This window comes from Emericellopsis atlantica, assembly GCF_019669845.1.
Source record: "Emericellopsis atlantica unplaced genomic scaffold F5Z01scaffold_15, whole genome shotgun sequence".
Taxonomy (NCBI): Eukaryota; Fungi; Ascomycota; class Sordariomycetes; order Hypocreales; family Bionectriaceae; genus Emericellopsis; species Emericellopsis atlantica.
Genome location: NW_025764717.1, coordinates 233,946 through 258,978, shown reverse-complemented (window position 1 = coordinate 258,978; position 25,033 = coordinate 233,946). Strand labels below are relative to the sequence as shown.

Sequence of the window (25,033 nt, the reverse complement as noted above, 5' to 3'; positions counted from 1 at the left end):
TTATGATGATCCCACGTAATGAACCACCCCCTTTATTCTTCTTTCTTCTTACCGTCCGTATGAAGGCAAAATCAGTGTTGTTTATGTGAGGAGTCTTGCTTTAGACAACGGAACATGTCAGATAATGGTACTTGACACATTTACTTGGCTTTTTCTTGGGTCGTATTAGTCGTGATAGTATTAACGTTGCAATACGTATAAACAAACGCTGCCCATAATGCTATGATCTCTTGGCGCCCATCTCCTCCATGGCGTACTCGTCGCCGTCAAGATCGCCAGGCCTACCGCCAATCCGCCTCGTCAACCAGACACCAATGCCCGTGACACCCGCACCGATGAGGAACCACCCTTCAAACCACCCGTCCGCAAAGGCAGGACTCATCAAGGGGGCACCGCGCACCAGGGCGCCGCTGACCGTGTCGCGGACCTCGCCTGGTAGGTGGCTCCTGAGCAGGAGCAGGGACGATATGACATACGTGGCCGCGACTTGACTGGCGCCCAGCGCGAGGGACGACTGCATGTGTCGATGCAGCACCTTGGGCGTCCACCGGGAGAAGAGATGCAGCGTCTGCACCACGGCGTTGGCACTCAGGACGAGCATCACGCCCGACAGGGCGAAGCTGATGGTCCGCGCCCACGCGAGCTGGTCCATCTTGGGGTCCCAGTGCCGTGCCAAAAGACCGAGGAACCTGTTGATGGGGTCGCTGCTCGAGAAGCTGCTCGCCGAGGGTGACGACATTCTTCTCAACGTTGTCATGGTCGTAGCCAGGAGGCGGTAGACACAGTAACAGCTGAAGACGTATGACGGTACGAGAAGCAACCGGCCCATAGGCGTCGAAGCGCGGGCCGCCACGTCCCTCTGCCCCTTGAGGATGGCGAGGTTACTCGCCAGGTTGACCTCCATGGTCTCGAGGCCGGCAATCTCCATGCGTAGGGTCCTCATCTCCGCCTCCTCCCCCGAGACACCTCGTATCGAGCCCATCATCTTGCCCATGAAGCCGCTCTTGGCGCCTTGACTCGGCTCCGACGTCCTACGCTCCAGCATCTGCAGACGGTGCCGCTTCGTGAGCAGCATCTCGCTTGCGGCGTCGAGACCAGCTTGCTTCCTCGTCACGTCCGCTTCAGTCACAGGCCGCCTCCGCCGCTGTGAGGCATCGCCAAATGTGTACCACGGCGAACTGACCGACGCAAAGCCCGCCAGTAGCGCCATGAGACAGATGCCGACCACACCCACCCGCTCCAAGCACCCGCGCGTGACCATCTCGACCAACCCGTCATCAACTGTATTTCCCGTCCGGGCAGCCCCTGTGCTCGGCACAGCACCACCTACCGACCAGAAGACAAAGATCCAAGCTTTGAACAGCGCGGACTGGATAGCCCACGCGGTCTTTGCCGATTTTCCCTTTGCGTTGCGCTGAAAGTTCCATCCAGCCGCCGCGACAAAGTTCTTGCACTCCAGCCACGGCAGCACGCCCACCATCATGAGCAGCAGCCCTCTCACCGTCCATCGCAATGCCCACTCTCGCGCAAAGCCATCGCCCCAGCGCAATATCTCCCCCAATATCTCCGCACCCAGCGTGGCCGCCAGGCTGACCGTCGCGCCGAACACAGCGCGCGTCAACCGCCTGTCTAGACTCTTCTCGCCATGCTCAGCGTGGGCGGCCTTGAGGGCCTCGGGTGCATGTCTGGGTAGGACATGGCCCTCTCCGTCTCGAGACTCGCCGTTCTGCGGTTTCGATAGGCGGGGGAGGATGTGTCTCGTGGCCGTAATGTACGTGGTCGCCAGGACGATGGCGAACGGTAGCAGCGAGAAGATGGCATAAGGGGTCAGGAGCGAGGGTGGAGTGGGCGCACAAGCATCCTCGCTGTCGCTACACCCGGAGAAGGGCCACATTGGCGTCGCGACCGGTTCGGGCGGTGGTTTTGGCTCGTTTGAGGCGTGGCGGTCGATGTATTCAGATCTTGGCGTTGTCTCTGTGTGGGAGCGCTAGAGCTGATGTTGGATGGGCAGCAAGGCGCGTGCTCGATTCGAACGAAATCATTAGGCGAATGTGGAGAAGACCGGCGCGTTTAACGAATGTTTATGAGCGACGCGAGAATCAAGCTTCGTCCACAATAGAGGGCGCTGGACTGGAGCCTGAATCTGGCCTGGAGGTTGGACGTCATCAGGGACAAAACATCGAAATCTGACACATTCCGCTACAAGCACCGCCGGAAAGGGTGATGCGTCAAAATGTGGGGCATGGCGTGGCCTCGCTTCGCCCATGCTCGGAGAATTCTTAACTTTGAGTCGTGTCTAATCAAATTCGCCATGGCAGACAAAGTTAAGGTAAGTAAGAAAACCTCGCTGGTCATTCATTCGCTACTCTATCGCTGCTGTCAAAGTTATACACGTCGAAAAACGCCCACAGCTCAGGGCTGCCGACTCGGGATCCCATCCTCGTCCGCCTCAGGCTGCTCTGGGTCTGAGGACGCGTCAGATACGTCCGTCGAGGCATCTTCAAACATTTCTTGACTTAGCACAGCATCCAAGCTCCGAGGCTCGCCTCTATCGCGGTTCAGTGTTTCCAACAGCCTGGCCATGCGTGGTGTGGCCGCCGGTTGAATAAACTGGACTCTCAATGGCTCCCTCTTCGGTTGCTCGCCCTTCGGAGGCAATTCTTGATACTCTGGCAGATCATCCCCATCCTGAGGCTCGCGCATCTTTTGCTTGCCCTTCCTATCAGGGACAGGGCCCGCCGCAGCGTTGCTCGGACCGGGATCCGCTGATTCAGCCCTTCTCTCCATCCAGGTACTGGGACCCTCCCCATTGTCCAAGTTCTCCTTAGGGACTGTTGGCAAACGAGGTGCACCTCGGTGTCGCCTTATGTTTTCAACACTCGCCAGGATGGTCAGACTCGGCTGCCCCAATGGTGCCAGTGTCGCGCGCAGGATCTGACGGCAATGGATGCAGGGAGCTCGCCACTCCGTTTCGACGGACTGAGATGGATGCGACTCAGGAAGGGAGCTCCAAGGTAAGCCCCATGCAATCTCGGTACCGCAATTTGGACAGCGATCAAACCAGTGGAAGAACCCATCGTAGAACGAGCTCGACTCGGTATTCTTTCGTAAAATGTAATCTGCTGTACTGAGCTCGGGGTAGCTATTCGACTGCTTTGGTCGAAGGTCGTTGTTGGGGGAACGGACTTCGTCGATATCAAAAGTCCGCCCATACACTACGTCCACCCCAGTTGCACGATACGTGGGTGGTGGTGACAGCGACTGCTCTGCGTCATTCTCTGCATCATTCTCTGTGTCACTGTCCGTGTCATAGTCCGTGTCACTCTCTGCGTCATTCTCTGTGTCATTCTCTGCACCATTCTCTGCCCCATTCTCTGTGTTATCCAAGAACAGCACATCCTGTTCGGCCGCCGGGGTGGCCGTCACTTGGTGGTCTGCGGGTTGCTCTGCGAGCTCTATCGGTTGCGGTTCGTCCCCAACATCCGGGCCTGGTGATGCTTGTCCATGTCGACCTCGGACGAACTTCCACATCTGGGTGGGCTTCTTTCTGATCTCTGGGCTGGAGACTCGTCCCAAGGGGCAGCACATTAATCGGAAGGGACCACAGCAAGTTCGACAGGACCGGTCGACCTCGTTGGAGGGGACAGCAGCATCGTCCGCGACCGCATTGACCTTGCCGCCAGCGCCATCATCCGGGTTATTTGGTCCGCCGACAATCTGATCGTCCTGTGACGAGGGGTTGGCCACAGCGGTCTGGGTCTGTTGGCCTGATGGTGGTCTGGTATCTTCACCATCAGGATGCTCCTCCTGGGCGGGACCGGCTTCTGGACGAGATGTCGGAGGATCATTGACAGTGTTTGGGGATGAAGTCGGCGGTGTTGGAGGAGGACCAGTGTCCTGAGGTTTCGGAGAAGGTTTGCAAGATTCGCCAGTGAGGTTTGGGAGTACCTGCTGCCACTCGCGCAGACGCGAAACGAATGCGCGTGTGTCGGTCCAAGCCCCCGTCATCGAATGAGACTCAATATGAAAACTGAATGGCTGCTTCTCGAACGTGACAGTGGTGGAACACAGCTTCTAAGATGCGTTCTTACTGTTGCCTTCGTCATCCGAGTCGGAATCAGAGCCCAGCTTGTGGTCGCGCAACGCCATGGCTTCGCCGACCTCCATCTTGTGCAACTCCCTCTTCTTTGCTTGATCCATAACCTGATCACCCGTCATAACCTCAAACTCGCCCTCGGCATCGTCATCCTCCGAGTCACTGCTGTCGCTGCCAGCACTGAGGGGCCCAGTGGAAACACTAGCCTCTGTCTGTGGTACGTCCGCCATGATCTGGAGCGTCGGAGCAGTAGGCGAAGGCGTGACTCGATTGTAGGTTGCAGAGGCCAGGGGTTTGATAGTAGGGTCGAATGACGCAGGTAAGCCCAGGACTTTGGCGACTTGATGCGCTTCTTCGTCAGGCGAGATTTTGACCTCAAGGTCATACTGACGGCTTGCTTCACTGTCAGCCTCATGCTTGCCGTCGGTGGCCGACAGCATCCCAGCATATGTCTGGCGGGAGGCATCTGCCGCTCTTTTCTCCTTCTTCTTGATGCGCTTCTCCGTCGGGCGCACGACCACAACAGGTACTGGGGAGTATTGTAGACAGTACTTGGAGAAGGAGTTGCGCGTGTTTACCAGACCTTGCAGACCGCCAAGGGATCGGCCCCTGGTTCCGACCACAAGCATGGCAGGTTCGTGCATGTGGATAAGCTTCTGGAATGTGCCGTGCAACTTGCCCACGGCGTATTCCAGAATGAAGCTCAGGGCCTTGCCCGCGGTATTCTTCGCTCGGATGCTGTCCATGATCGACCGGGCCTCTTCTTGGTAGCTCTTATCATGTGATCGAATGTCCTTCTCCATGACGCGCACACAGACAACTTCGTCGCCGTCGTCCACAAGTTCGTCGAGCAGCCACTGGAGCGCATAGTCCGAATATGCATGCTCATCGACGCCCACCATGAAAGTGCGCGACCTGCGACCAGCGCGATAGCCCTTATGCCTGTCGTTGAGCGTCAGGCTCGGAGTGTTGTTCTTGGTAGCTTCGCCGAGGGGAATGTTGTCGAATGCGACTCGGTTCTGGAACCTGTGGCCGGGGGGGTCAGTTAGCGCGACCATGTTGGGAGTAGGCGAAAGTGTAGAAGCAAGGCAAAGAATTATGTCTTGCGCAGAGGAACATTCGCAGATGCAGGCGCAGAATAGGAAAAGGAGAAGGGAGACCGTCGTGGCTGAGGCAGTCTGGGCCTGGTCTCATGTCATTTGCGCAAATGTCCATCTGAATCCGGCCATAGCTAATTTGGCGGGGTAAAACCGGGTGAGCACTGAACGCCAGACGCCAGTAATGTCGGCTGTGGGGCCTTGTGTTGTATGTATCGTAGGTGGTACGACGCTTTTGCCGGACAGGGCATAATTGTGAAAATGCGTTTCTCAGCCCGCTACTCTCACTTGATCGAGCACATTGAGGCCAGTCTTGGCTCTTCGTGTTTTGTGTTGACGTCATGGGCCTCGAGCTATACCGACGCCTCAGATCGCACACTCGCGCGCCTGAGAGACATCACGGACACCTGGAACGGGGCAATGGACTTGCCTGTTGTCACATACCTTTCTGGCTTGGGCGAAGCATTGCGGAGACGACCTCTGTTGATGCGCTTCTCGCAGCCTTGCGGTAGGTTCGGGTTTCTAGGGAGCTGAATCGTGACAGAAGACACAGACGAGTGCCTCCTAAGACCGATGTCCTTCTGTCCAATTTGGATCTCCTGCGTCGTCGCTGGGGCAGGCGTGGTATCAGAGAGGGTAGAGGTGTAGGAAGACTTGAACTCTGACGAATCGACGCTGTCGTCGGTCTTATGACTTGTCGTTGAGCCGCCGGTCTCTTTTGGGAAATACTCCTGGCTTGCGTTGACGGGAACGGCAGTCTTGGGGCTAACGTCGTGCCCTGGGCTCGTGGTGGGAGCCGAAGCTGCCATTTGGCAGGTTGAAACTTGTGTCTTTTGTAACGAAATCAATATGTTGTGTGCTCGCGCGCACCTTGAGAGGTAAAGATAGGAGACGACTTTGAGCTGAGTCTAGGGATGGTCCTGGAGCATGTGGGTTTTGATAGATAGATGTTGTTGATCAGTCGTCAAAGTTGGGCGGTGTTTGGAAGCACCGTGATGAGATCAATTGACAAAGGCCAACGGCAAGAGTGCTTGCCTGCCTTGTGTCGGATTTTTAACTTTTGGAAAGCGTGGTCGAAAGCAGGTGAAAGTCCAACAGGCAGCTACGAGCTTATCGCAACGGATAAGAGTCTTGGCTGGGATGGGAGGGCGCAGCCGTAAGTTGTCGACTGCGGGCAACCGTGTAGGCTGAAGCAAGGGCCAGTGCGATAGCCAGCAGCGTATGGCGTGGACCACGAGGGCGATCGTGCAAGGCGATTCGCTGTCAATTGGTAGCGGATGAACAAGCAATGATCTCTGGACGTCCGAAAGTCGCGGTCTGTGTCACCGAGTTGCTCGCACCGTTACACTTTATATGATATGTCACACCGATGACTCTGAGATGCCTAGCGCCGAATGTTCCTACTGTGTCCGGAAGGACGCGTGATTGTAGCCGCAGAAGGTCGAGACCGTCGTCGGGATGTCGCGCCGTGGACTGATGAGCTTCGTGAGCGCAAAAGAGGGGAAAGGAAGGGAAGAAATGATGGAGCAAAGGGAACTCGATGGATGCTCAAGACTAGCACGGGGATCTTCCGCAAAGCCAAGCCTCTAACCAGACCCTTGACGCCAAATCTTGCAGTCAGCGGCTCATGCCCTCAGCCGATCCTAAACAGCTGCGCTTGCTTGGCTGCCTCTTCCTTCAAGATCTGATCATCATGTTTCTAAAGTGTCACATGCCCGCATGTCGCACAGCGCCAAGCTCGACCTTCAGCCAGCCACAGGTAATAGCTGATTAGCCAGTGGTTACTGCAGCTCTCCGCTGGTGGGCTTGTTATTCCTCGGATCGGTGCGGCAGATGTGGGTCCACAGGAGGGCGGAGTGCTTTAGCCCTTCTTAAGCTTGATTTTTGAGTCTCCACGATGTCATGAATGACATTGACAGGTGAGATGCTGCCGCTGTTGGTCCCTGTCGGTTATAGCGTACGGCGTTTCATTCTTCTTTGACGACAGCCTGATGTTGATTCAGTCAGAGAACGTGCTGTAGCCTCACACATGCGCCACTTTTGATCAGGCTATAATTGTAATGAGACGTTGGTACGTACACATGCAGGGCTTATCGGCGAGGCTCAGGTGTGAGTAGGTATCACCAGTGCGTTATGCATGTCTCATCTGCGCTATGTAAGGTAGTATTCTGAGAACTTCTAACTTGGCGTCAGAGGTGCCCAATGATCAAAAGCTCTGCTACGTCGTGATTCGCGAGTCATCCAACGACAAGATAAGCTCCTTGAGTCGAGCTGGAGGCCAAGCCATCTACCATTTTCTATAATTGGAAGCCAAGAAAAAAGTGTCCTTGGTTTTTTGCCGTCTTAGTACCGTTCGTTTGCCAGAATACGTGGAGGAGTCTATGACTCCAAACGACGTCCAGACGTGCGTGCTACACTCGTGCCGCAAGCACGCTTGGCCCACCCTACAACAGCACTCTGAGCGTCAGTAGTTGTTCATCGCCTCAATTACATGCAGCTACACACGCAACAAGCCTTGGACCATGCGGTGATCAATTCTTCATTATCCATGCTACGAACATCAAATGGATGGGTACCCCTCCCCATTCTTTTCGTCCTCCATCGTTCAAAAGGGCCCAACGCCGTGACGCCAATGCCAATGCTGCCTACCAGTGGGCTTGCATACCGTTCCGAGCTTCTACCGCTCGAACAATGAAAACCTATCCGTCTATGTTCGCCGTCGCCCAGTGCTCGCTCTTACATACATACAATTTAGTTGTAGGTGCGCGAGAGGTTGCGCAGGTACCAGTCGACCAGCTTGCGTCCGACCTTGGCCTCGGAGATGTGGATGAGGTCCTGCGCGTGTTAGTCAATATCTGAGTAGGGGCGAGAAGGAGGAGGAAAGAAAACTCACATTCTGGAGAGCGTAGTCGAGGTCGCTGACGTTGACAAGCTCGCCGTCAAGCAAGCTGTTGTCGTTCCACCTCAGCTGCTTGGTGCGCTGCTTGGTCACCAGCAGCCACGAGCGCAGGTCATCGGGCGTCACCTCGAGGAAGCCAGCCAGCTTGTTGAGGTCCATGGTGGTGTACAGCCTCAGGTACGACTTGATGGTGGGGCTCCACATGTTGGTCTTGACCTCGTCCATAAAGACGGCAAGGTGGTGCTCGACGGGGTCCACGTTGGACTCGGGGTTGTCAAAGTCGGGAGGCACGGGCGAGATGAACTTGGGGCACGCGGTGCGGAAGAGCTCCTCGAAAATGGGGAGCGACTCGGGCCCACCGCGCTGCAGCTTAAGCAGCTGGTCGCCGTACTTCTCGCGCAGGGCGCTGTGGATGGTGTCGTCGAGACGGGTGGGGTTGAAGGCGACGCAGATGGCGATGAGGGCGTACATCTGCTCGTTCTTCTTGGTGATCGAGTCGAACTGGGCGTTCTTCTGGAAGTTCTTGGTGCGCGACACGTAGATGAGGATGTGGCTGAACATGCGGATGGCGTCGGCGTAGCGGTGCATCATCATGTAGGAGAAACCGACGTAGTAGTACGTGGTAAAGTGGGCGGCCATGACGCGCGCAAACATGGCCTTCTTGTTGAGCTCAATGTCGTCGAGCGTCTTGACAGCGAGGCTGAAGTCACCGAGCAGGGTGTGCACACGCAGCAGCCCAATGATGGAGAAGTAGCCCAGCATGCGGTACAGGTTCTTGGAGCCATACTCGCCGGCCACCGCCATGGGGTCCTCGTTGCGCTTCATGGCGGCGAGCTGCTCGGTGATCTGCGAGCGCTGAATCAGCGAGTAGAGCACGTTGAGCACGCTGTAGCAGCCCCATGTGTTGGGGTTCTCGCGTAGGATCTGAATCTCCTCCTCATTGTTGGCCTGTCGTGCGATGCGTGATCGGTACGAGCAGAACGAGTTGAACTGGTAGATGAACTCGTCAATCACATCCCAAGCCCAGTAGTACTATATTCGTTAGTTTTCCTTTGCTCCCTTCCTCTGGACAATTGGCAGGCGGAACGAACCGATGGGGGCTCGAGGTCGACGGGACCCTCTGAGTTGAGGATAAAGTGGAACAAGCTGCAGTAAGCATCGTAGCTCTGAAACTTGACCTCGAGAGGTGCCGAGTAGTCGAGGGGCTGCGCAGCCTGCACGAGGCGCGCCTGAATATCGTCGGCCTGGTTGATCGAGTTGGTCTGGCTGAGCTCGTCGCCGTCCTCGTACTGAACGTGTTCCTTGTACTCCGCCACGAGAGCCTCCTCCTCAACATCGCTGTCGTCACCCATGGCGCGTGCCGGAGCTACGCCATTCTGGTAGGTCGCCATTGTCGGTGTCGTGTCCGGTCGCTCGATCGTCCTTCTCGTCGTCGCAGGCGAGGAGGTCGTGATCGAATTGTGGATTGAGGGGCACCGAAATTTTGCCTGGGCGGGGGGTCAGCTTCGTCTGCTAATTTTCGTGAGCCGTTAGCTGGTTCCGTTAGGGCTTGCACATGGCGGGGTGAGCAAGTGTGGCGCACACGCGTTAGATGCATAAACGATGTGGCTGGTGGGTGACAGTAATGGTGGTGTAGCCATAGTGAGTCACGAGAGGTGACAGTTATCATTTTTTCTGCACGCTGCATGGCGTTGCCTTGGTGATTTGCTACATGAAAGAGCTTGGATCCTGCGCAGATAATTTTAATCGAATTCGAACTCACTTCCTCTGTTCTGGGGCTATTACAAACTTTTGAAGCGTGTTCGCATCATCCCGTCGCCCAAAACTTCGTCATAGAGGGGCATTGGAGGGGCACTTATCGCAGAGGTTTGTCACTTGGGACATCATCATCAAAATGCCCGTCGTCACGCCTGAACAGTTGGCGAGCTTGCAAAAGCAGCCGCAGGATGTTCGAAACGTGAGTCTTGAATCTGAAATGAGCGTTGCCCCAACTGACTTTGCAGATCTGCATCCTCGCACACGTTGACCATGGCAAAACTTCACTCACAGATGCCCTGTTGGCAACCAACGGGATCATCTCGCCAAAATTGGCGGGGAAGATTCGATATCTAGACTCCAGGCCAGACGAACAGACCCGTGGTATCACGATGGAATCGTCGGCCATTTCGTTATACTTCTCCATGTTCAGGCGAGCAACCCCCGAGGCAGCCCCTAAGCGAAAGGAGTACCTCATTAACCTGATCGACTCGCCGGGCCACATCGATTTCAGCAGCGAGGTTTCTACTGCGTCAAGGCTGTGTGATGGCGCGGTGGTGCTGGTGGATGCTGTCGAGGGAGTTTGCAGCCAAACTGTCACTGTTCTCCGTCAAACGTGGACTGAGAAGTTGAAGCCGTTGCTGGTCATCAATAAAATGGACCGCCTCATCACGGAGCTCAAAATGACGCCCGGGGAGGCGTATATCCACCTCAGCAAATTGCTGGAACAGGTCAACGCAGTCTTGGGAAGCTTCTTTCAAGGTGAGCGTATGGAGGAGGATCTCAATTGGAGGTCGAGAATGGAGGAACGCATCAACGCCGCAGCGGCGGCAAAGGAATCTGCAATCGCGGACCAGCTGGGCGACACTGGAGATATTGAGTGGGAAGAGCGCGATGATGAAGAGCTCTACTTTGCGCCAGAGAGGAACAACGTTATTTTCAGCAGCGCCGTCGACGGATGGGCCTTTACGGTACGGCAATTTGCCAGTTTATACGAGAAGAAGCTAGGCATCAAGCGCGGTGTCATGGAAAAGGTGCTTTGGGGCAACTTCTACCTCGATCCGAAAACGAAGAAGGTCCTAGGACCCAAGCACCTGAAGGGACGCAACCTGAAGCCAATGTTCGTTCAGCTGGTTCTAGAAACGATCTGGACGGCATACCAAGCAACGTGTGGAGGAGACAACGGGAAAGGAGATCCAGAGTTGTTGGAGAAGGTCACAAAATCGCTGAATATCTCGATACCTCCGCATATTATCAAGGCGCGCGATCCCCGGTTACTCATGACCACGGTATTCTCGAACTGGCTCCCTCTGTCGACAGCGCTGTTGGTCTCCGTCGTCGAAAGCCTGCCGTCACCAATAAAAGCGCAAGCCGAAAGATTCCCAGAGTTGTTGGCGGATATCCCTGGCTCTGACGCGATCGATTCACAGGTCAAGGATGCCATGGTGAGCTTCAAGACCGACAAGGACGCTCCTGTGGTTGCGTACGTGAGCAAAATGGTGTCAGTACCGGAGAGCGAATTGCCAAAGAACAAGAGACGACCAGGACAGATGACTGGCGAGGAGGCGAGAGACCTGGCAAGGAGGAAGCGAGCTGAGGCTGCCCGGGCGCAAGGGGAGAATGGAGACGCAGGCGTATCTGATCTCACAGAAGCGCTTGACAACGTCAACATTGACAATATTGTTCCCGAGCTAGAGGAGCAGAAACGCGATCCCGAGCATTTGATTGGATTTGCTAGGATCTATTCGGGCACCTTGTCAGTGGGTGACACACTGTATGTGGTACCGCCAAAGTGGTCGCCAGCTAATCCGGATGTCGAGCCGAGGCCTCAGGAGGTCACCGTCACGGACCTCTATATGCTCATGGGACGGAATCTTGAGGCACTCCAATCTGTTCCCGCAGGTGTTGTGTTCGGCATCGGTGGTCTTGAAGGCAAGATTCTCAAATCGGGCACACTCTGCAGCAAGCTCGAGGGTGCTGTCAACCTGGCGGGTGTGAGCATGGCAGGGCAGCCGATTGTGCGCGTGGCCCTGGAGCCAGTCAACCCGCTGGATCTCGACAACATGATCGACGGCCTCAAGCTTCTCGTGCAGAGTGACCCCTGCGCGGAGTACGAGCAGTTGAGTAGCGGAGAGCACGTGCTGTTGACCGCTGGCGAGCTGCACCTCGAGCGATGCATAACAGATCTTCAAGAGAGGTTTGCTCACTGCGAGATCCAGCGAGGCGCGCCCATCATCCCCTATCGCGAGACCATTGTCCGTGCCGATGAAATGCGACCTGCGGCCAACAAGGAGCTGGGTCGAGGTGGCGTCATCGGGATCACAAGCTCAAAGCAAATCACAATCTCGATGCGAGTGAGGCCTTTGCCCGCCGAGGCCACGGACTTTCTGCTTAAGCATGGAGACACTGTCAAGAGCTTGTACACAGATCATGATGCGGATGATGAGAGCAACGAGGGAGAGGAGGAGAAGATTGTGGCGGACACAGACCTGGCGACCGGCAGTGCTCTGTCCGTGGAAGACTTCAAGAAGAAACTGAAGGGGCTTCTGGAAGAGGGTAAAGGGCGTGAGGTATGGAAAGGTCAGACGGAACAAATCTCCGCCTTTGGACCACGGAGAACAGGCCCCAACCTACTCATCGACGCGACCAAGGATCGCCTGTTAACCAAAGCGTTTTCGGCCGCGGAGACGAGAGCTGCCGCACCAGAAGCAGGCGAGACGCTGAAGGCAAGCCACTTCTGTGATAAGATCAACTACGCCTTCCAACTCGCCATGGCGCAGGGTCCTCTCTGTCATGAGCCTGTCCAGGGCGTCGCCGTCTTCATTGACGATGTCTCGCTGGCTCTGAACGAGGACTACTCGTCTGCCCGCGACAAGGTCGGGCGTCTCACTGGTGAGATCATCAAGACGTTCCAAGCATCGCTCCGATCTGCCTTCCTCGATTGGTCCCCACGACTGATGCTGGCCATGTACTCGGTCGAGATCCAGGCTTCCACTGAGGTGCTGGGACGCGTCTACGATGTCCTCACCAGACGTCGCGGGCGTGTCGTAGCCGAGACCATGAAGGAGGGAACTCCATTCTTCACCATCCAAGCACTGTTACCCGTCGCTGAAAGTTTTGGTTTCGCGGACGAGATGCGGAAGCGAACAAGTGGCGCAGCGCAACCTCAGCTCATCTTTGCCGGATTCGAGATCTTGGACGAGGATCCCTTTTGGGTGCCGTTCACTGAGGATGATCTGGAGGATCTTGGTGAGTTCGCGGACAAGGAGAATGTGGCCAAGCGATACATGGACAGCGTGCGGAGGAAGAAGGGACTGCTGGTCGAGGGCAGGAATGTGGCCACCAATGCCGAAAAGCAGCAGAACATGAAGCGATAGGATCCCTTGACACTTTATGTATCAACAATGGGAACAATAACAACTGCACCAGCTGTCGCGCAGTGGTCTGTAATAGGACTGGAGGCGAAATTATAGCGTCCCAAGTTACCTTCCAGTACGTATAGTACACCAGCTAACTTTGCCTACCCTAGAGTAGCTCAGGGACGCCTGTCACGTGCTAGGTCGAACATAGGGGTGACTCAGCATTCTGGATGGTGGACAACGTGACATCCCACGACTTCAACTTCAGTCATCTTCAACTGCCATGGCTCTCACGCGAGATCAAATGTCGGCCTACCAACCTGCACTGGCGACATCCAAGGCCGCAACCCCATGAATTCAACTGGCTCTCCGGCACGCATCCAACGGCACTTGTAAACCATCATGGTCACACGAGACAGTAGCCGTCATCGACATGTTGCAGAAGCATGGTGGAAGATCGATGTTCAGACCAAAGATCGGTTTGTCTAATTCAGGATGATCTACACCGCGGCCCAAACTCTCCGACCACAGCAACATCTTATCGGGAATCTGCCTGGTCTAGGAAGAACTGCATCTGCCGCCGTAAGGTCTATTTGTCAACTATGACATCTTACACTCCTCGGCCAGAACGGGCATCAGAGATGGTCCCCCCACCACCATGACAATGCCCCGATACCCGAACGGCCACTTCGGAGCACCGGAGAATAGATCCAAATCCCTAGTTCCCGTTGTGGCAAGATCAAATGCCGGCTTGGGCAGTGGGAACTTCGAGATCGACCAAGTGGGCATACGTCCAAGGCCAATTCCTATGGCGTCTGCAGGGCGAGGAATACCTGTATGGCGACGACAAAGCTTTGCTGCTGACGCTCGGCAAGCCTGATCCGCATGGCTGAGTCCTGAAGATGTTGGCCGCGCAATACGCACGTGGGAACTGGCACACGTTCGAGGCATCGGGCGATACGGATGCGCCACCCTGCACAGTCATGACCAAGTGGTGACGAACAAGTCAGCCAACCCATGGGGCAGTGTGGTATCAGTCCCAGGCGTGTGTCCTCTTATAAGGACCACAAGCTCACTAGCCTGAGGTCTTGCTGTCCTCATCTTGTACTCCAGTCCATACCATACTTACAGCATTCAGGATGTTGTCACAAGCCATCTTTCTAGCCCTGGTAGGCCGCTCGCTCGCAGTGCCCTTCGTCTCCAGCCCGACGATCACTTCTGTTCCTCCTGCTACAACAACCGCCCCTGTTGTCTCTGTCACAGACGTGACTTCGCACGGGGCCTTTAATGGCACGCCAACAACAACAGGCGCACTATCCACTAGTGCCCTGGCACCGTCCATTGCGGCTTCAGGTCCCGCACCCAATGCACTCAACTATTCCGCGGACGGGAAACTCCACGCCCCTTTCCCAGCGCCGTACACACCAGCCGGTGGACGCGGCACCAACGGCACCGAGCCTGTGTACAAGCCAATGAGTGACTTTGATTACCAGTCCCTTGCTCTGGTCCTCTACCAGGAGTACATTGAGCTTGACCTCTTCCACTGGGGATTGGCGACGTTTTCCCAGCAAGAGTTCACCAACAATGGTCTTACGGCCGAGGACCGCTACCTCCTGCAATTCATGGCTGAACAGGAGGTCGGCCATGCTACTGCCGTGACCAACATGCTTGGTGCCCAGGCCCCCGTTCAATGCACCTACAACTACCCTGTCAGCAACCTGCGCGAATACATTGACTTCAACCAGAAGCTCACACGCTGGGGCGAGTCTGGTGTGTACGGCTTCCTGAACCACATGGACTCAGGCGCCGCTGGCCAGATTCTTTTGCAGAGCATCACTACCGAGGCGCGCCAGCAGATGATCTTCCGCCAGTTCGAAGGCCTCTTCCCCATGCCTGTGTGGTTCGAAGTTGGCATTCCTCAGTCCTGGGCTTGGACGTTGCTTGCGCCCTACATCTCATCGTGCCCCGCCAACCAGACTCGCCTTGTGTGGCAGAACTTCCCGGCCCTGAAGATCTTGAACCAGCCGAATCCTGCCCGCATCAACGGCTCCGCCGTCTTCAACGAGACCACCGGGGGCTATGCCAACACCTTGAATACAAGTTCCATCAAGAGCGGCGAGTCGTGTGTCAATGCCACCGGTGCTGGACTCGGTTGCAACCCAGCCATCACCCAGAACCGGACCAATCCATTGAGCTACCCCGGACGTCAGGTCTTCCTGCAGTGGGATCCGCCTGGCAAACCGATCGGACCGAACAACAGCTATGTCACCAACACCACCGCTGGCAACCCCAAGTTTGCCCTCTGGGTCAACCAGCTCAACGCGACCTACACGCCGCTTTACCAGGCTACGAACAACACTGCATACACCTTCCAGCCTAACACCTCAGTGTTCGAGAGTGGGCCCATGATCAACGGGACTGTATTCCTGGCTTTGACAGATCTTGACTTGAACGTCACGCCCTACAACTTGAGCATGGTCAATCCCCACGTCAATGCTTTGGCTATCTATCAGGCTGGTTAACATTTTCTGCTTTTGCGTGTTTTTAAAAATGATGACGCCCAGTCACTGGGTCAAAATTGGCGAGGAGTCGAAGTAATGAGGCAGTTGAGAAGGAGTCAATATACGATGTCAATGAACACTCACGTTCCTAAGACATGTGTGTTCCGTCCAACCGTGGAACAGCTACCTTATATCCATAATTGTGGTGAACATTGATCCACAGGATGGTTGAGTCTGACAATTTGTAATACTGGCATATGCACCCAAAGACTGGAGACATGTGGCACAGTTGTGACCTGCTACTGTGCCCCATAAGCACAGGCTGACTGACTCTCGCATTCCTCGTATACTCCGTCAACCAGGGTGTACGCAATCCCCGCGAGATCCCCAGCGGGGGTGAGAACGTTACTCATGTGAAGGAACATAAATGGCAGTCGGGCTTTATTCAATCGAACCATTCACATTCTGCATCGTACAATCAGTTGATATTCACAATGCGATCTGCAACTCTGCTATGGTTCCTTGGTACCGCTCTGGCGGCGCCCTCCAAGGCATGTGGCTCCTGCAAAGCCTACCCTGGGACAGAGGCTTGGCCCACGAGAAGCGAATGGACAGCCTTGAATGACACGATATCGGGTCGTCTCATTCAGCCCATATTGCCTGGAGGTGTTTGTCACGAGGACCAACCTAATTTCGACGAAGCAGAATGTCCTACCCGTCAAAGCGAGTGGGCATCCTACGATTGGCACAGCACGGATCCAGTGTCAGTGATGTACGACAACGCTGCCAACTGGACGTGTCTGCCAGACCCCAAAGACCCCTGCACAGGCGAGGGTTACCCGGCCTATGTCATCAACGCAACGACGACAGAACATGTCAAGGCTGGCGTGGACTTTGGTGAGACCTTTTTCTAACCTGAAGATATGAGCTGACTCTTGGAAGCGCGAGACAACAACATCCGTCTGGTGGTCAAGGCGAGTGGCCACGACTTTCTCGGCCGATCCGTTGCTCCTGGATCACTCTCCATATGGATGCACCATTATGACAATGTCGAGTTCCACGCTGGCAGCTTCCAGCTGAACGGGACGGACTCTGTGTTCGAGGGAGACTCCATCTCTTGCGGTGGCGGCACCAGCATGTATAGCCTCTATCAGGAGACCGACAAGCATAATACGACCGTGGTCGGGGGTGGTGCCAAAAGTGTCAGTGTCGGTGGCTACATCTCAGGAGGGGGCCACAGCATGCTCTCTCCCGACTATGGCCTGGCTGCCGATAATGTCATTGAGATGGAAGTCGTGACGCCCCTCGGGGATGTCCTCGTTGCCAACAAGGAATCAAACAACGACCTTTACTGGGCGCTCCTGGGCGTAAGTAAACGCGATCGCATGGCGGAGCAAGCTGACCAGTGCAGGGCGGCGGTTCGACCTTTGGCGTCGTGACTCGCTTCACGATCAAGGCCCATCCTACTCCGAAGATGCAGTTCGTCACATTCATGGCAGCTACCAGCCCGAGCAACCCCATGGCTGCCGACATTGTGACTTTTCTCGCAAGTCAGTTTCCCGATCTCAACGATGCTGGTTTGCGCGGCTATGGCTTCATGACCATGACTGGATTCGACACGGGCGTCGAGGGTGTGCCCACAGAATGGGCAGGCATTTCGGGCGCCTTCACGGTGGTCAATCAGTCAGTGGAGTACACCGAGAGTCTGTTCACAGAGTTGAACAATACGCTCCTGGAAAGGTCCAACGGCACAGGCTCCGTGACTATCCTACCCGTTCGGACGTACAACACCTTCATGGAGTACTTTGACGAGAGGTTCGATGCAGGCAACGCCGGGTCTACCGCACTTTTGAAGTCTCGCCTTCTAGATCGGCGGGTCTTGACCAACGACCTAGATGCGCTGAAGGCGGCGCTGATGGCAGTGATAAATGTTCGCGGTTTAATGCATTTCTATCCCCTTGCCGGCAAGGCCGTTCATGAGGCTGCCAACGGTGGTCGTGACAACTCTGTCAACCCTGGGTGGCGCAGTGCTTACGTCCACGCATGTAAGTGCAAATGTCCCCCGCCACTTGGGAGTATTCTGTGTTTAACACCTTGCAGTGACCTCCATGGGTTTTGAGCCCTTCAACAGGACTGCCGAGAAGGAGGCCCAGGCTCTCCTGAAGGAGGCTTGGGAGCCCATGGTGCAGCTGACGCCTGGTATGGGGTCGTACATCAACGAGGCCGCATACTTTGAGGAGAATCCCGCCGAAACCTTTTGGGGCGACAATTATGAACGTCTGCTCCAGATCAAGCGCGAGGTTGACCCAATGGACGTCATGTGGTGCCCGTTCTGCGTTGGGCACGAGCACTGGGAGCAGCGGGAGAATGGGCAGCTTTGCAGACTCGCGGGACCGAGTAGAATGCGCTTTCGGGAGAACTGAACGTGCAAGTTACACAGCGCTCGGCGAGGTGGTGCTTGGAGGCGTCTGTTCTGTGTCGAACAATGGCCAGTGATAGTGGAAGTTTGGAATCTCAGCGGAGAGAGCGCTACGCCCCCCACAGTGACGCAGCGGCAGTAGATCTGCTGACGTAATCATTCGAGACTAGCAAATTTATGGAATAGCGGGTCTGTGCACGTTCCCGAAGCACAGGATCGAAGGGTCCTGGATCTCAGGCTGGCTCGACCGTCTGACTCCTCTGAATCGCCTCACTCTTGTCTCTCCTTTGGACATCCCGCCCGCCACGTTCTTTGTGATCCAGACGCCACACTCATTCTGCGACACGTGTGTGTGACTTAGAGAACTCTTAATCCAATATCTTTCTTCGTTCTTGATTAGGCCGGGTCACGCATATCCCATCCAGGGTCCAATCTACAACGCGCTTCGCACGCGATCAAACTTTGGACTATCTCGACCCCTCCACGAGCCTCGAGCACCCCACCACCAAAGGCAGAATCCCAAGTCTCTGAACATGCCACTCTTCGGCAAGAGCAACAAGTTCAAGGCGAATCCTCCCAAGATACGAGTTGAGAAAGTCACTGTCAACCGTCCCGCTTCGAAGCCCCCGTCTACCAGCGCTGTCAAGTCTGCGGTCCCCTCTTCCAACCGATCTCTCGGGTCCAACTCGGCCCGCGCATCGCCCAGGCCAGCGTCGCTGCGACAAGAAAGTCACTCGCCGTACCCCTCCAGCTCCGATGAGCGCAAGCGCAAGCGCGCAGTGAAAACGCCGTCAGCGCGCGCAAGCCCCGCTGTGGTGGAGCGCCCGGCCTTCGACAAGGACAGCGACGCGGAAGAGGACGATGGGTGGCTCACACTAGAGACTAGGAAGCGACAGAGAAAGGCGCGAGAGGAGGACTCGAGTCGCAAGTTGAAGAATGAGCGGTCGTTTGAGGATGGCTACGGGAAGCTTGAGTATATCCATGCTGTGGATGTTGCCTCGCTCGAGTGCAAGTGCGTGCCGGTCATGGGCGCTACAGAGCATGATGTCGCAATAGAGCTGCAATACCCATGTTTAGGCCCACGCGAGAAGTGAGTTTATCAAGCCCCCTTGGTTGCGACAGAACTAACAAGCACAGGTTTCAACTGGTCTGGGCTAAAGACAAGATCGACGCGGTCGAGGCGAGCACGCGTATTGTGCAGTTGATAGCTGAGAACTACTTGACCGAAGCCGAAGCCGAGCCCTTTACAAACCAATCGACCGGCCTGATACGACGACTGGAGAAAGCCTCCAACCGCAATGTGCAAGACCTGAACGGCTTCAAGGCTGCCCTGGAGGAGTACAATCGAACTTTGTTAGATCTCGTAGAAGACGGCATCATCGCAAAGAATCTCGAGAACAAACACGAACTGCCCCGTCACCTCGTTGCTTTCATCCTCGACCAGATATACGACCGGACTGTGGCCCCCAGCGTCGAGCTGTTGTCCAAGTACGAGAACGGTACCGACTATGTCTATGGCGAGCTCCTGCACCCCTTCATTTCCAAGATCTTGGTCGACGACCTCAAGATGACGTGCAAGCAAGTCATGGTTGATTTGGGCTCGGGTGTTGGCAACGTTGTCCTGCAGGCCGCGTTGGAGATTGGATGTGAGAGTTTCGGGTGTGAGATGATGGAGAATGCCTGCAACATGGCCGAAGCGCAGCAGAAGGAGTTTGAGGCGCGCTGCGTGCTCTGGGGTATCCAGCCTGGCGCTGTGCGCCTTGAGCGAGGTGATTTCCGCAAGAACACCATCATCACCGATGCCCTGAAACGCGCCGACGTGGTGCTCGTCAACAATAAGGCGTTCACTTCTCAGCTCAACGATGATTTGGTGCGCATGTTCCTCGATCTGAAGCCTGGCTGCAAGATCGTATCGCTCAAGTCGTTTGTCGCCGACTCGAGCTACAACATCAACGACGTGGGCAGTACCATCCTCGACGCAGAGGAGAAGACATATCCAGAGGGATACGTCAGCTGGACGAATGCCGGTGGATCATACTACATTTCAACACGGAAATAGACTGTGCAAATAGGGATTAGCGAGTGAGTTATCGGTATCGGATAGGGATTTAGCGTACAGGATACCACATGAATCTGTTGTTACACAGCCGTGGCTCATCGTGAGGTGCCCTCGTTAGCGAGGTTCATGGCGTCGGCTTCCTGGCCCATCCTCTTCATCCACCTGTCGATGAGCTCCTTGTTTTCTTTTTTCACTTTGGCCACTTCCTTGTCGGCCATGGCAAGCTGGAGGTTCAAAGCGACAATTTCGTCCTGGAAACCCTCGTGATGTTGCCGTTTGGCATTCGCCTCGTGCTGGAGATCGTTCAGACGCGTGCGCAGCGAGTTCCTCTCAGCCTCCAGTTTCTTCAAAGCTGTTGCGTCGCTCTTGGTCTTGATGCGCAGTTTCCCGAGTTCTTCCTCTGCCGTTCGCAAACGGGCATCGCTCACGCCTTTGGCGCGCAAGGCCTCTGCAAGTTCATATCGAACCTGCGCCGTCTCGGTATTATCTGGCGCTGCTGACTTGCCCTTATTCGCCTTTTTGCTGGGGATTTGCGATTCCAGCGCTGCTTTCTCGGCTTCCAACGCTGAGATGCGATCCGCCATCTGGGAGCCTGCCAAAGGGTCAGTTTGTGCTGGACTTGGTGGGGCCGTTTGGCGACGAGACAAGCTTGAACCAACTCCATATTGACCGGAGTCTTTAGCTCGACATCCTTGATGGATGTAAGGTACTCGTCCCTCCAGCCAGGCATTTTGAACTGAAGGAGTTAGGCTGCATAGAAGCGATCGAGACTGGAAGTTTACCTATCAAGGCTCCTGAGGAAGCAGCCAGATGAGAGAGGGGAGAATAAATAAGACGCACATTCTGAGGGGTTGCTAGTATCAAGAAACGAGGGTGATCCTAGCGCCTGTGTGCGACTCATTCTGTCGGGCGGCACCCTTGATCGCCAGGCCGACAACGCGCCTGGTTCAACCGAGGATCTTCCATCGACGTCACCGCGTCGCAAGGCACCTGAGCTTTGACGAGATCACGCGCCTCCAATTCACCCACTGCTGCGATTGCTTCAACAAGATTAAGCGTGACTTCCATCGCCATGCGATAGCGCGTCGACATGGACACCCTCCACCCACGCGCTGAGTGGGAGAGTGTCGGCGATAAGTGGTTCCGCAAGACGCAGCTCTACACCGAGGTGTTCGACCAGGATCTTGACCTTGACAATTACGTCGTGACCGGCGCTCCGTACGCAGGCGCACTCGCATTATGGCGGGACGACACAAAGCTGCAGGAGTACCGACCTGGACAGTCGTCGAAACCTTCGATAGACATCTACACCCTTGCTGGCAAGAAGCTGCGCAGCATACCATGGGACAAGGGGACCATCAAGAGTCTCGGATGGTCCGAGGATGAGACCCTCCTGGTCGTGACATCTGATGGAAACGTGAGGTGTTACGACCTGCAAGGCGACTTTAGTCACTTCTCGCTTGGCCATGGCGCCGATAACTTTGGGGTGGAATCATGCCGGTTCTACGACAACGGCATGGTCGCTTTGTTGGGAAACAATGCTCTCATCTCGGTGTCTTCGTACTCAGAACCGCGGCCAAAGCAACTAGCGCGGTCTCCGGAGGGGCAGATTCATGCATGGGGCATCATCTCGCCAGATCACACACTCTCTCGTTCCGTCGAGGTTCTTCTCAGCATCAATTCGACCGTGTACGTTGTCGACGCGACAGAGTGCGAGGATCGGTTTCTAGATATCGGACCTTTCAGCCACATCAGTGTTTCGCCGGATGGTCAGTTTGTCAATCTGTATGGCAAAAACGGCACAGCACACATTATTTCCAGTGATTTCAGAGAACGGATATTCGAGCACAACTCAGATTCCAACACGCCACCCAAGTACGTGGAATGGTGCGGCAGCGATGCGCTCATTGCGTGGGAGGACGAGGTGCACATCATTGGTCCCGGCGAGGAATCCTCGACATACATCTACGACAGCACACGGGTACATGTAATCTCGGAATACGACGGTGCCAGGCTCATCACGAACGACTTTTGCGAATTCCTGGAGAGAGTACCGCGGGAGACGATACAGGTACTGGGGCACGCCTCCGAATCATCGCCTGCATCGATTCTCCTTGATGCTGTGGGCCAACTGGAGCTCGAGTCGCCCAAGGCGGACGATTACATCCAGCTCATCCGGCCGAATCTCACGGAAGCCGTGGACACGTGCGTGAATGCGGCTGGCCGCGAGTTTGAGACGTACTGGCAGAAGCAACTACTCAAGGCGGCTTCTTTTGGCAAATCGGTGCTCGACATCTACAACAGCGATGATTTCGTGGACATGTGCGAAACGCTGAGGGTTCTCAATGCTGTCCGATACTATGAGCTTGGAATAGCCCTGTCATTTGAGCAGTACCAGCGCCTTACCCCCGAGAAACTAATTCGACGCCTCCTGAGTCGCCATGAGTACCTGCTAGCTCTCAAAATTGCCGGATATCTCAAGCTGCCAACAGATCGCATCTACGTGCATTGGGCCTCGACCAAGGTACGCGTAGGGTCAGAAGACGACGATACCATTTGCCGCTTAGTGGTCGATCGACTATCAGGCAAGCCTGGAATTTCTTTCGAGGAGATCGCACGTGCAGCCTACCACGAAGGACGCCATCGCCTTGCCACCGAGCTTCTGAACCATGAGTCGCGGGGAGGCCGCCAGGTGCCGCTGTTGCTAGACATGGAAGAGGACGAGCTTGCGCTGGACAAGGCCGTCGAGAGCGGTGATACCGACCTCATACTGTCAGTGCTGCTGCAGCTCAAGAAGAAACTACCCCTCGCCAGCTTCTTCCGCACAATCAACTCACGGCCGGCAGCGACCGCGTTGGTCGAGGCGTCTGCTCTCAGAGAAGGCGACAATACGCTCCTGAAGGACCTGTACTACCAGGACGACCGCCGCGTTGATGGCGCAAATGTGTTCATCAGAGAATCTCTACAACAGCCAGATGCCAGGACCGCTGTGGACAAGATGGCGCTTGCTGCCAAGCTCCTTTCGGACTCTCGCGAGACGTCCTTTGAAGTGCACGCCCTCAAAGAAGCGACGACGCTTCTGCGCATGCAGGACTCTCTTGATCGCGACTTGTCGGACACCTTTACTGGTCTGAGCGTGAACGAGACCATGTTCAAGCTCATGCGCCTCGGGTACAATGGGCGGGCGAAGAAGATTCAGAGCGAGTTCAAGGTACCGGAGAAGGTGGCGTGGTGGATTCGACTACGTGCACTTGTCGCCAAGCGAGACTGGAACGAGATTGAGGATATCTCCAAGTCGCGAAACAGCCCGATTGGGTGGCAAGTAAGTATCTTCACAACCCTTCAGCCTGCGGGTGCGTATTGACAGCAACAGCCCTTTTATAATCTCACCTTGCAGGCCGGCAACCCTCGTCTGGCTGCGGTCTTTATCCCCAAATGTACCGGGCTTGAGCCTGGGGAGACTATTGAAATGTACGAGAAGTGCGGTATGCGCATCAAGGCTGCCGAGGAGGCTGTGAAGCAAAAGAACCAGGAGGCATGGCAGAGGCTCCTCGATGCCGCCGGTAAAGGCTCGCAGGAGGGGCGTGAGATTGAGCGGCTGGGACATGCGGCATTCAAGAAGAGCTGAGCCTGTTTCATCAAACGACAATAGTACTACGTGATACCTTCTTGGGGTCTGGTAGTCGAAACATGGGGTTTGGGATGGTCGAGTGACTCGAGTCGTCGACCAGGTCCAGACCCTTGAGCGGGATGGATCTAGATCCGCCATACAAGAACTACAGAGGCGCGCTTGGCCTAATTCACATCACGGCAGTCCTTGCTTTTCTTGGGAAGAATGATGTGGGTATTGCATTGATCGGAATGTAGATTGATCGGGATCCCGCAACGTTAGATTCGAAACATTTCCAACCCTCGTGACGTTTCGCTGCCTACCCTACGTCGAAGACTTTGGACATACCTACGTCAGGCATGTTGTTTGACGGTTCGAAACACTTCTACCAAGTAGCACACATAGTTCGCGCTATGTTTCACGAATTTAGTTTATGGATTTAGTCTTTGCCCTAGTTTCTATACCAACCGTGCGGCATCGAGTCATGCGGCCTCGACCTAGGGGACATTCCAGTGAACATTACGGTTTGGCCATGATCAGCTAATGCCACGCTTCCATGAACAGATTCGATTTACAAGTATGGGGTAGGTTTCGGTGGAGATAAATCTATGGTGAGTCGACCTGAGGCTGCCTCTACCAAGAGGCATTTGCCAATGTGTCAGGGTTGTATAATGTCAAGCAATGATCGCAGCCACGTTTCTCCATGGTGTCGAAACCTGAAGGTTAGCGCATTTCTTGTATTTTAGGCCGTCCTGGCATTACGTCCGCTATAGTTATATGATAGTCTCAAGAGCTGTTGAAACCGCGTAATGAATCTCTCTGATGCTTCGCACAAGAGTGTTGTCGTACGCAAGGGCACAGCAGCGAGGCTGAACAAAAGCAACACCTTGCGTCTGTCAGTATCCGTACCAGGATCCGTGACCGTCTTCCGGAGACAGACGAACACCTCAACTGTCACAGAAAACCTGACATCATCAATTCGAATACTGGCGAGCAATGGTGTCTGATATAATAACTGCGTGTGCTCAGCCTGACACTGCCGCCGTTTGCGGCAACCTGACTGGAATGTGTCACGGCCCCTGGTTACGGCCATGTGTCTCGCTTTCGGCCGCGAGCGCACAGGATTCGTCCCGGCTGGAATGTCCACGAGGCAAATGCCGCTCGCGTGGGATTCTGCTGTCCGCTGTTTCTTGATAGGTAACGGTAGGATGTGGGAGTGACCGGGACGTGCTGCCTCT

General features: G+C 55.4%; 10 protein-coding genes across 10 annotated transcripts; 5 read left to right on the top strand and 5 right to left on the bottom strand.

The window, feature by feature from the left end:
* Positions 1-162: 162 nt before the first annotated feature.
* F5Z01DRAFT_656703 (Abscisic acid G-protein coupled receptor-domain-containing protein) lies at positions 163-2,276 on the bottom strand. The gene has a single exon (XM_046263596.1). It carries the CDS (start codon positions 1,892-1,894, stop codon positions 221-223), a length of 1,674 nt encoding a protein of 557 aa, XP_046117709.1. The 5' UTR covers positions 1,895-2,276; the 3' UTR covers positions 163-220.
* A 51-nt stretch (positions 2,277-2,327) lies between these two features.
* F5Z01DRAFT_128638 (uncharacterized protein) lies at positions 2,328-4,173 on the bottom strand. The gene has a single exon (XM_046257549.1). It carries the CDS (start codon positions 4,006-4,008, stop codon positions 2,413-2,415), a length of 1,596 nt encoding a protein of 531 aa, XP_046117708.1. The 5' UTR covers positions 4,009-4,173; the 3' UTR covers positions 2,328-2,412.
* On the bottom strand, positions 3,831-6,446 carry F5Z01DRAFT_687998 (universal stress protein family domain protein). Its single transcript, XM_046266034.1, has 2 exons — positions 5,638-6,446; positions 3,831-5,122 (listed from the first exon to the last, which is right to left on the bottom strand). Exons 1-2 carry the CDS (start codon positions 6,000-6,002, stop codon positions 4,075-4,077), a joined length of 1,413 nt encoding a protein of 470 aa, XP_046117707.1. The 5' UTR covers positions 6,003-6,446; the 3' UTR covers positions 3,831-4,074.
* A 1,470-nt stretch (positions 6,447-7,916) lies between these two features.
* Positions 7,917-9,696, bottom strand: F5Z01DRAFT_128040 (eukaryotic translation initiation factor 3 subunit L). Its single transcript, XM_046257548.1, has 4 exons — positions 9,675-9,696; positions 9,184-9,601; positions 8,087-9,124; positions 7,917-8,028 (listed from the first exon to the last, which is right to left on the bottom strand). Exons 2-4 carry the CDS (start codon positions 9,481-9,483, stop codon positions 7,945-7,947), a joined length of 1,422 nt encoding a protein of 473 aa, XP_046117706.1. The 5' UTR covers positions 9,484-9,601; positions 9,675-9,696; the 3' UTR covers positions 7,917-7,944.
* On the top strand, positions 9,611-13,452 carry F5Z01DRAFT_128004 (P-loop containing nucleoside triphosphate hydrolase protein). Its single transcript, XM_046257547.1, has 2 exons — positions 9,611-10,049; positions 10,096-13,452. Exons 1-2 carry the CDS (start codon positions 9,987-9,989, stop codon positions 13,222-13,224), a joined length of 3,192 nt encoding a protein of 1,063 aa, XP_046117705.1. The 5' UTR covers positions 9,611-9,986; the 3' UTR covers positions 13,225-13,452.
* A 799-nt stretch (positions 13,453-14,251) lies between these two features.
* F5Z01DRAFT_127903 (ferritin-like domain-containing protein) lies at positions 14,252-15,965 on the top strand. Its single transcript, XM_046257543.1, has one exon. The coding sequence runs from the start codon at positions 14,346-14,348 to the stop codon at positions 15,726-15,728; it is 1,383 nt and encodes a 460-aa protein (XP_046117704.1). The 5' UTR covers positions 14,252-14,345; the 3' UTR covers positions 15,729-15,965.
* Positions 15,966-16,201: 236 nt separating this feature from the next.
* On the top strand, positions 16,202-18,130 carry F5Z01DRAFT_681757 (FAD binding domain-containing protein; the record flags this gene model as incomplete). Its single annotated transcript, XM_046265717.1, has 4 exons — positions 16,202-16,604; positions 16,650-17,074; positions 17,119-17,752; positions 17,808-18,130. The coding sequence occupies 4 exons, from the start codon at positions 16,202-16,204 to the stop codon at positions 18,128-18,130; spliced, it is 1,785 nt and encodes a 594-aa protein (XP_046117703.1).
* Positions 18,131-18,659: 529 nt separating this feature from the next.
* Positions 18,660-20,185, top strand: F5Z01DRAFT_622981 (putative histone H3 methyltransferase; the record flags this gene model as incomplete). Its single annotated transcript, XM_046261294.1, has 2 exons — positions 18,660-19,216; positions 19,264-20,185. 2 exons carry the CDS (start codon positions 18,660-18,662, stop codon positions 20,183-20,185), a joined length of 1,479 nt encoding a protein of 492 aa, XP_046117702.1.
* A 76-nt stretch (positions 20,186-20,261) lies between these two features.
* F5Z01DRAFT_127884 (autophagy-related protein 16) lies at positions 20,262-21,147 on the bottom strand. The gene is made up of 3 exons (XM_046257542.1): positions 21,026-21,147; positions 20,831-20,921; positions 20,262-20,777 (listed from the first exon to the last, which is right to left on the bottom strand). Exons 2-3 carry the CDS (start codon positions 20,913-20,915, stop codon positions 20,281-20,283), a joined length of 582 nt encoding a protein of 193 aa, XP_046117701.1. The 5' UTR covers positions 20,916-20,921; positions 21,026-21,147; the 3' UTR covers positions 20,262-20,280.
* F5Z01DRAFT_127908 (vacuolar sorting protein) lies at positions 21,087-24,302 on the top strand. Its single transcript, XM_046257544.1, has 2 exons — positions 21,087-23,507; positions 23,559-24,302. Exons 1-2 carry the CDS (start codon positions 21,276-21,278, stop codon positions 23,811-23,813), a joined length of 2,487 nt encoding a protein of 828 aa, XP_046117700.1. The 5' UTR covers positions 21,087-21,275; the 3' UTR covers positions 23,814-24,302.
* The last annotated feature ends 731 nt before the right edge of the window (positions 24,303-25,033 follow it).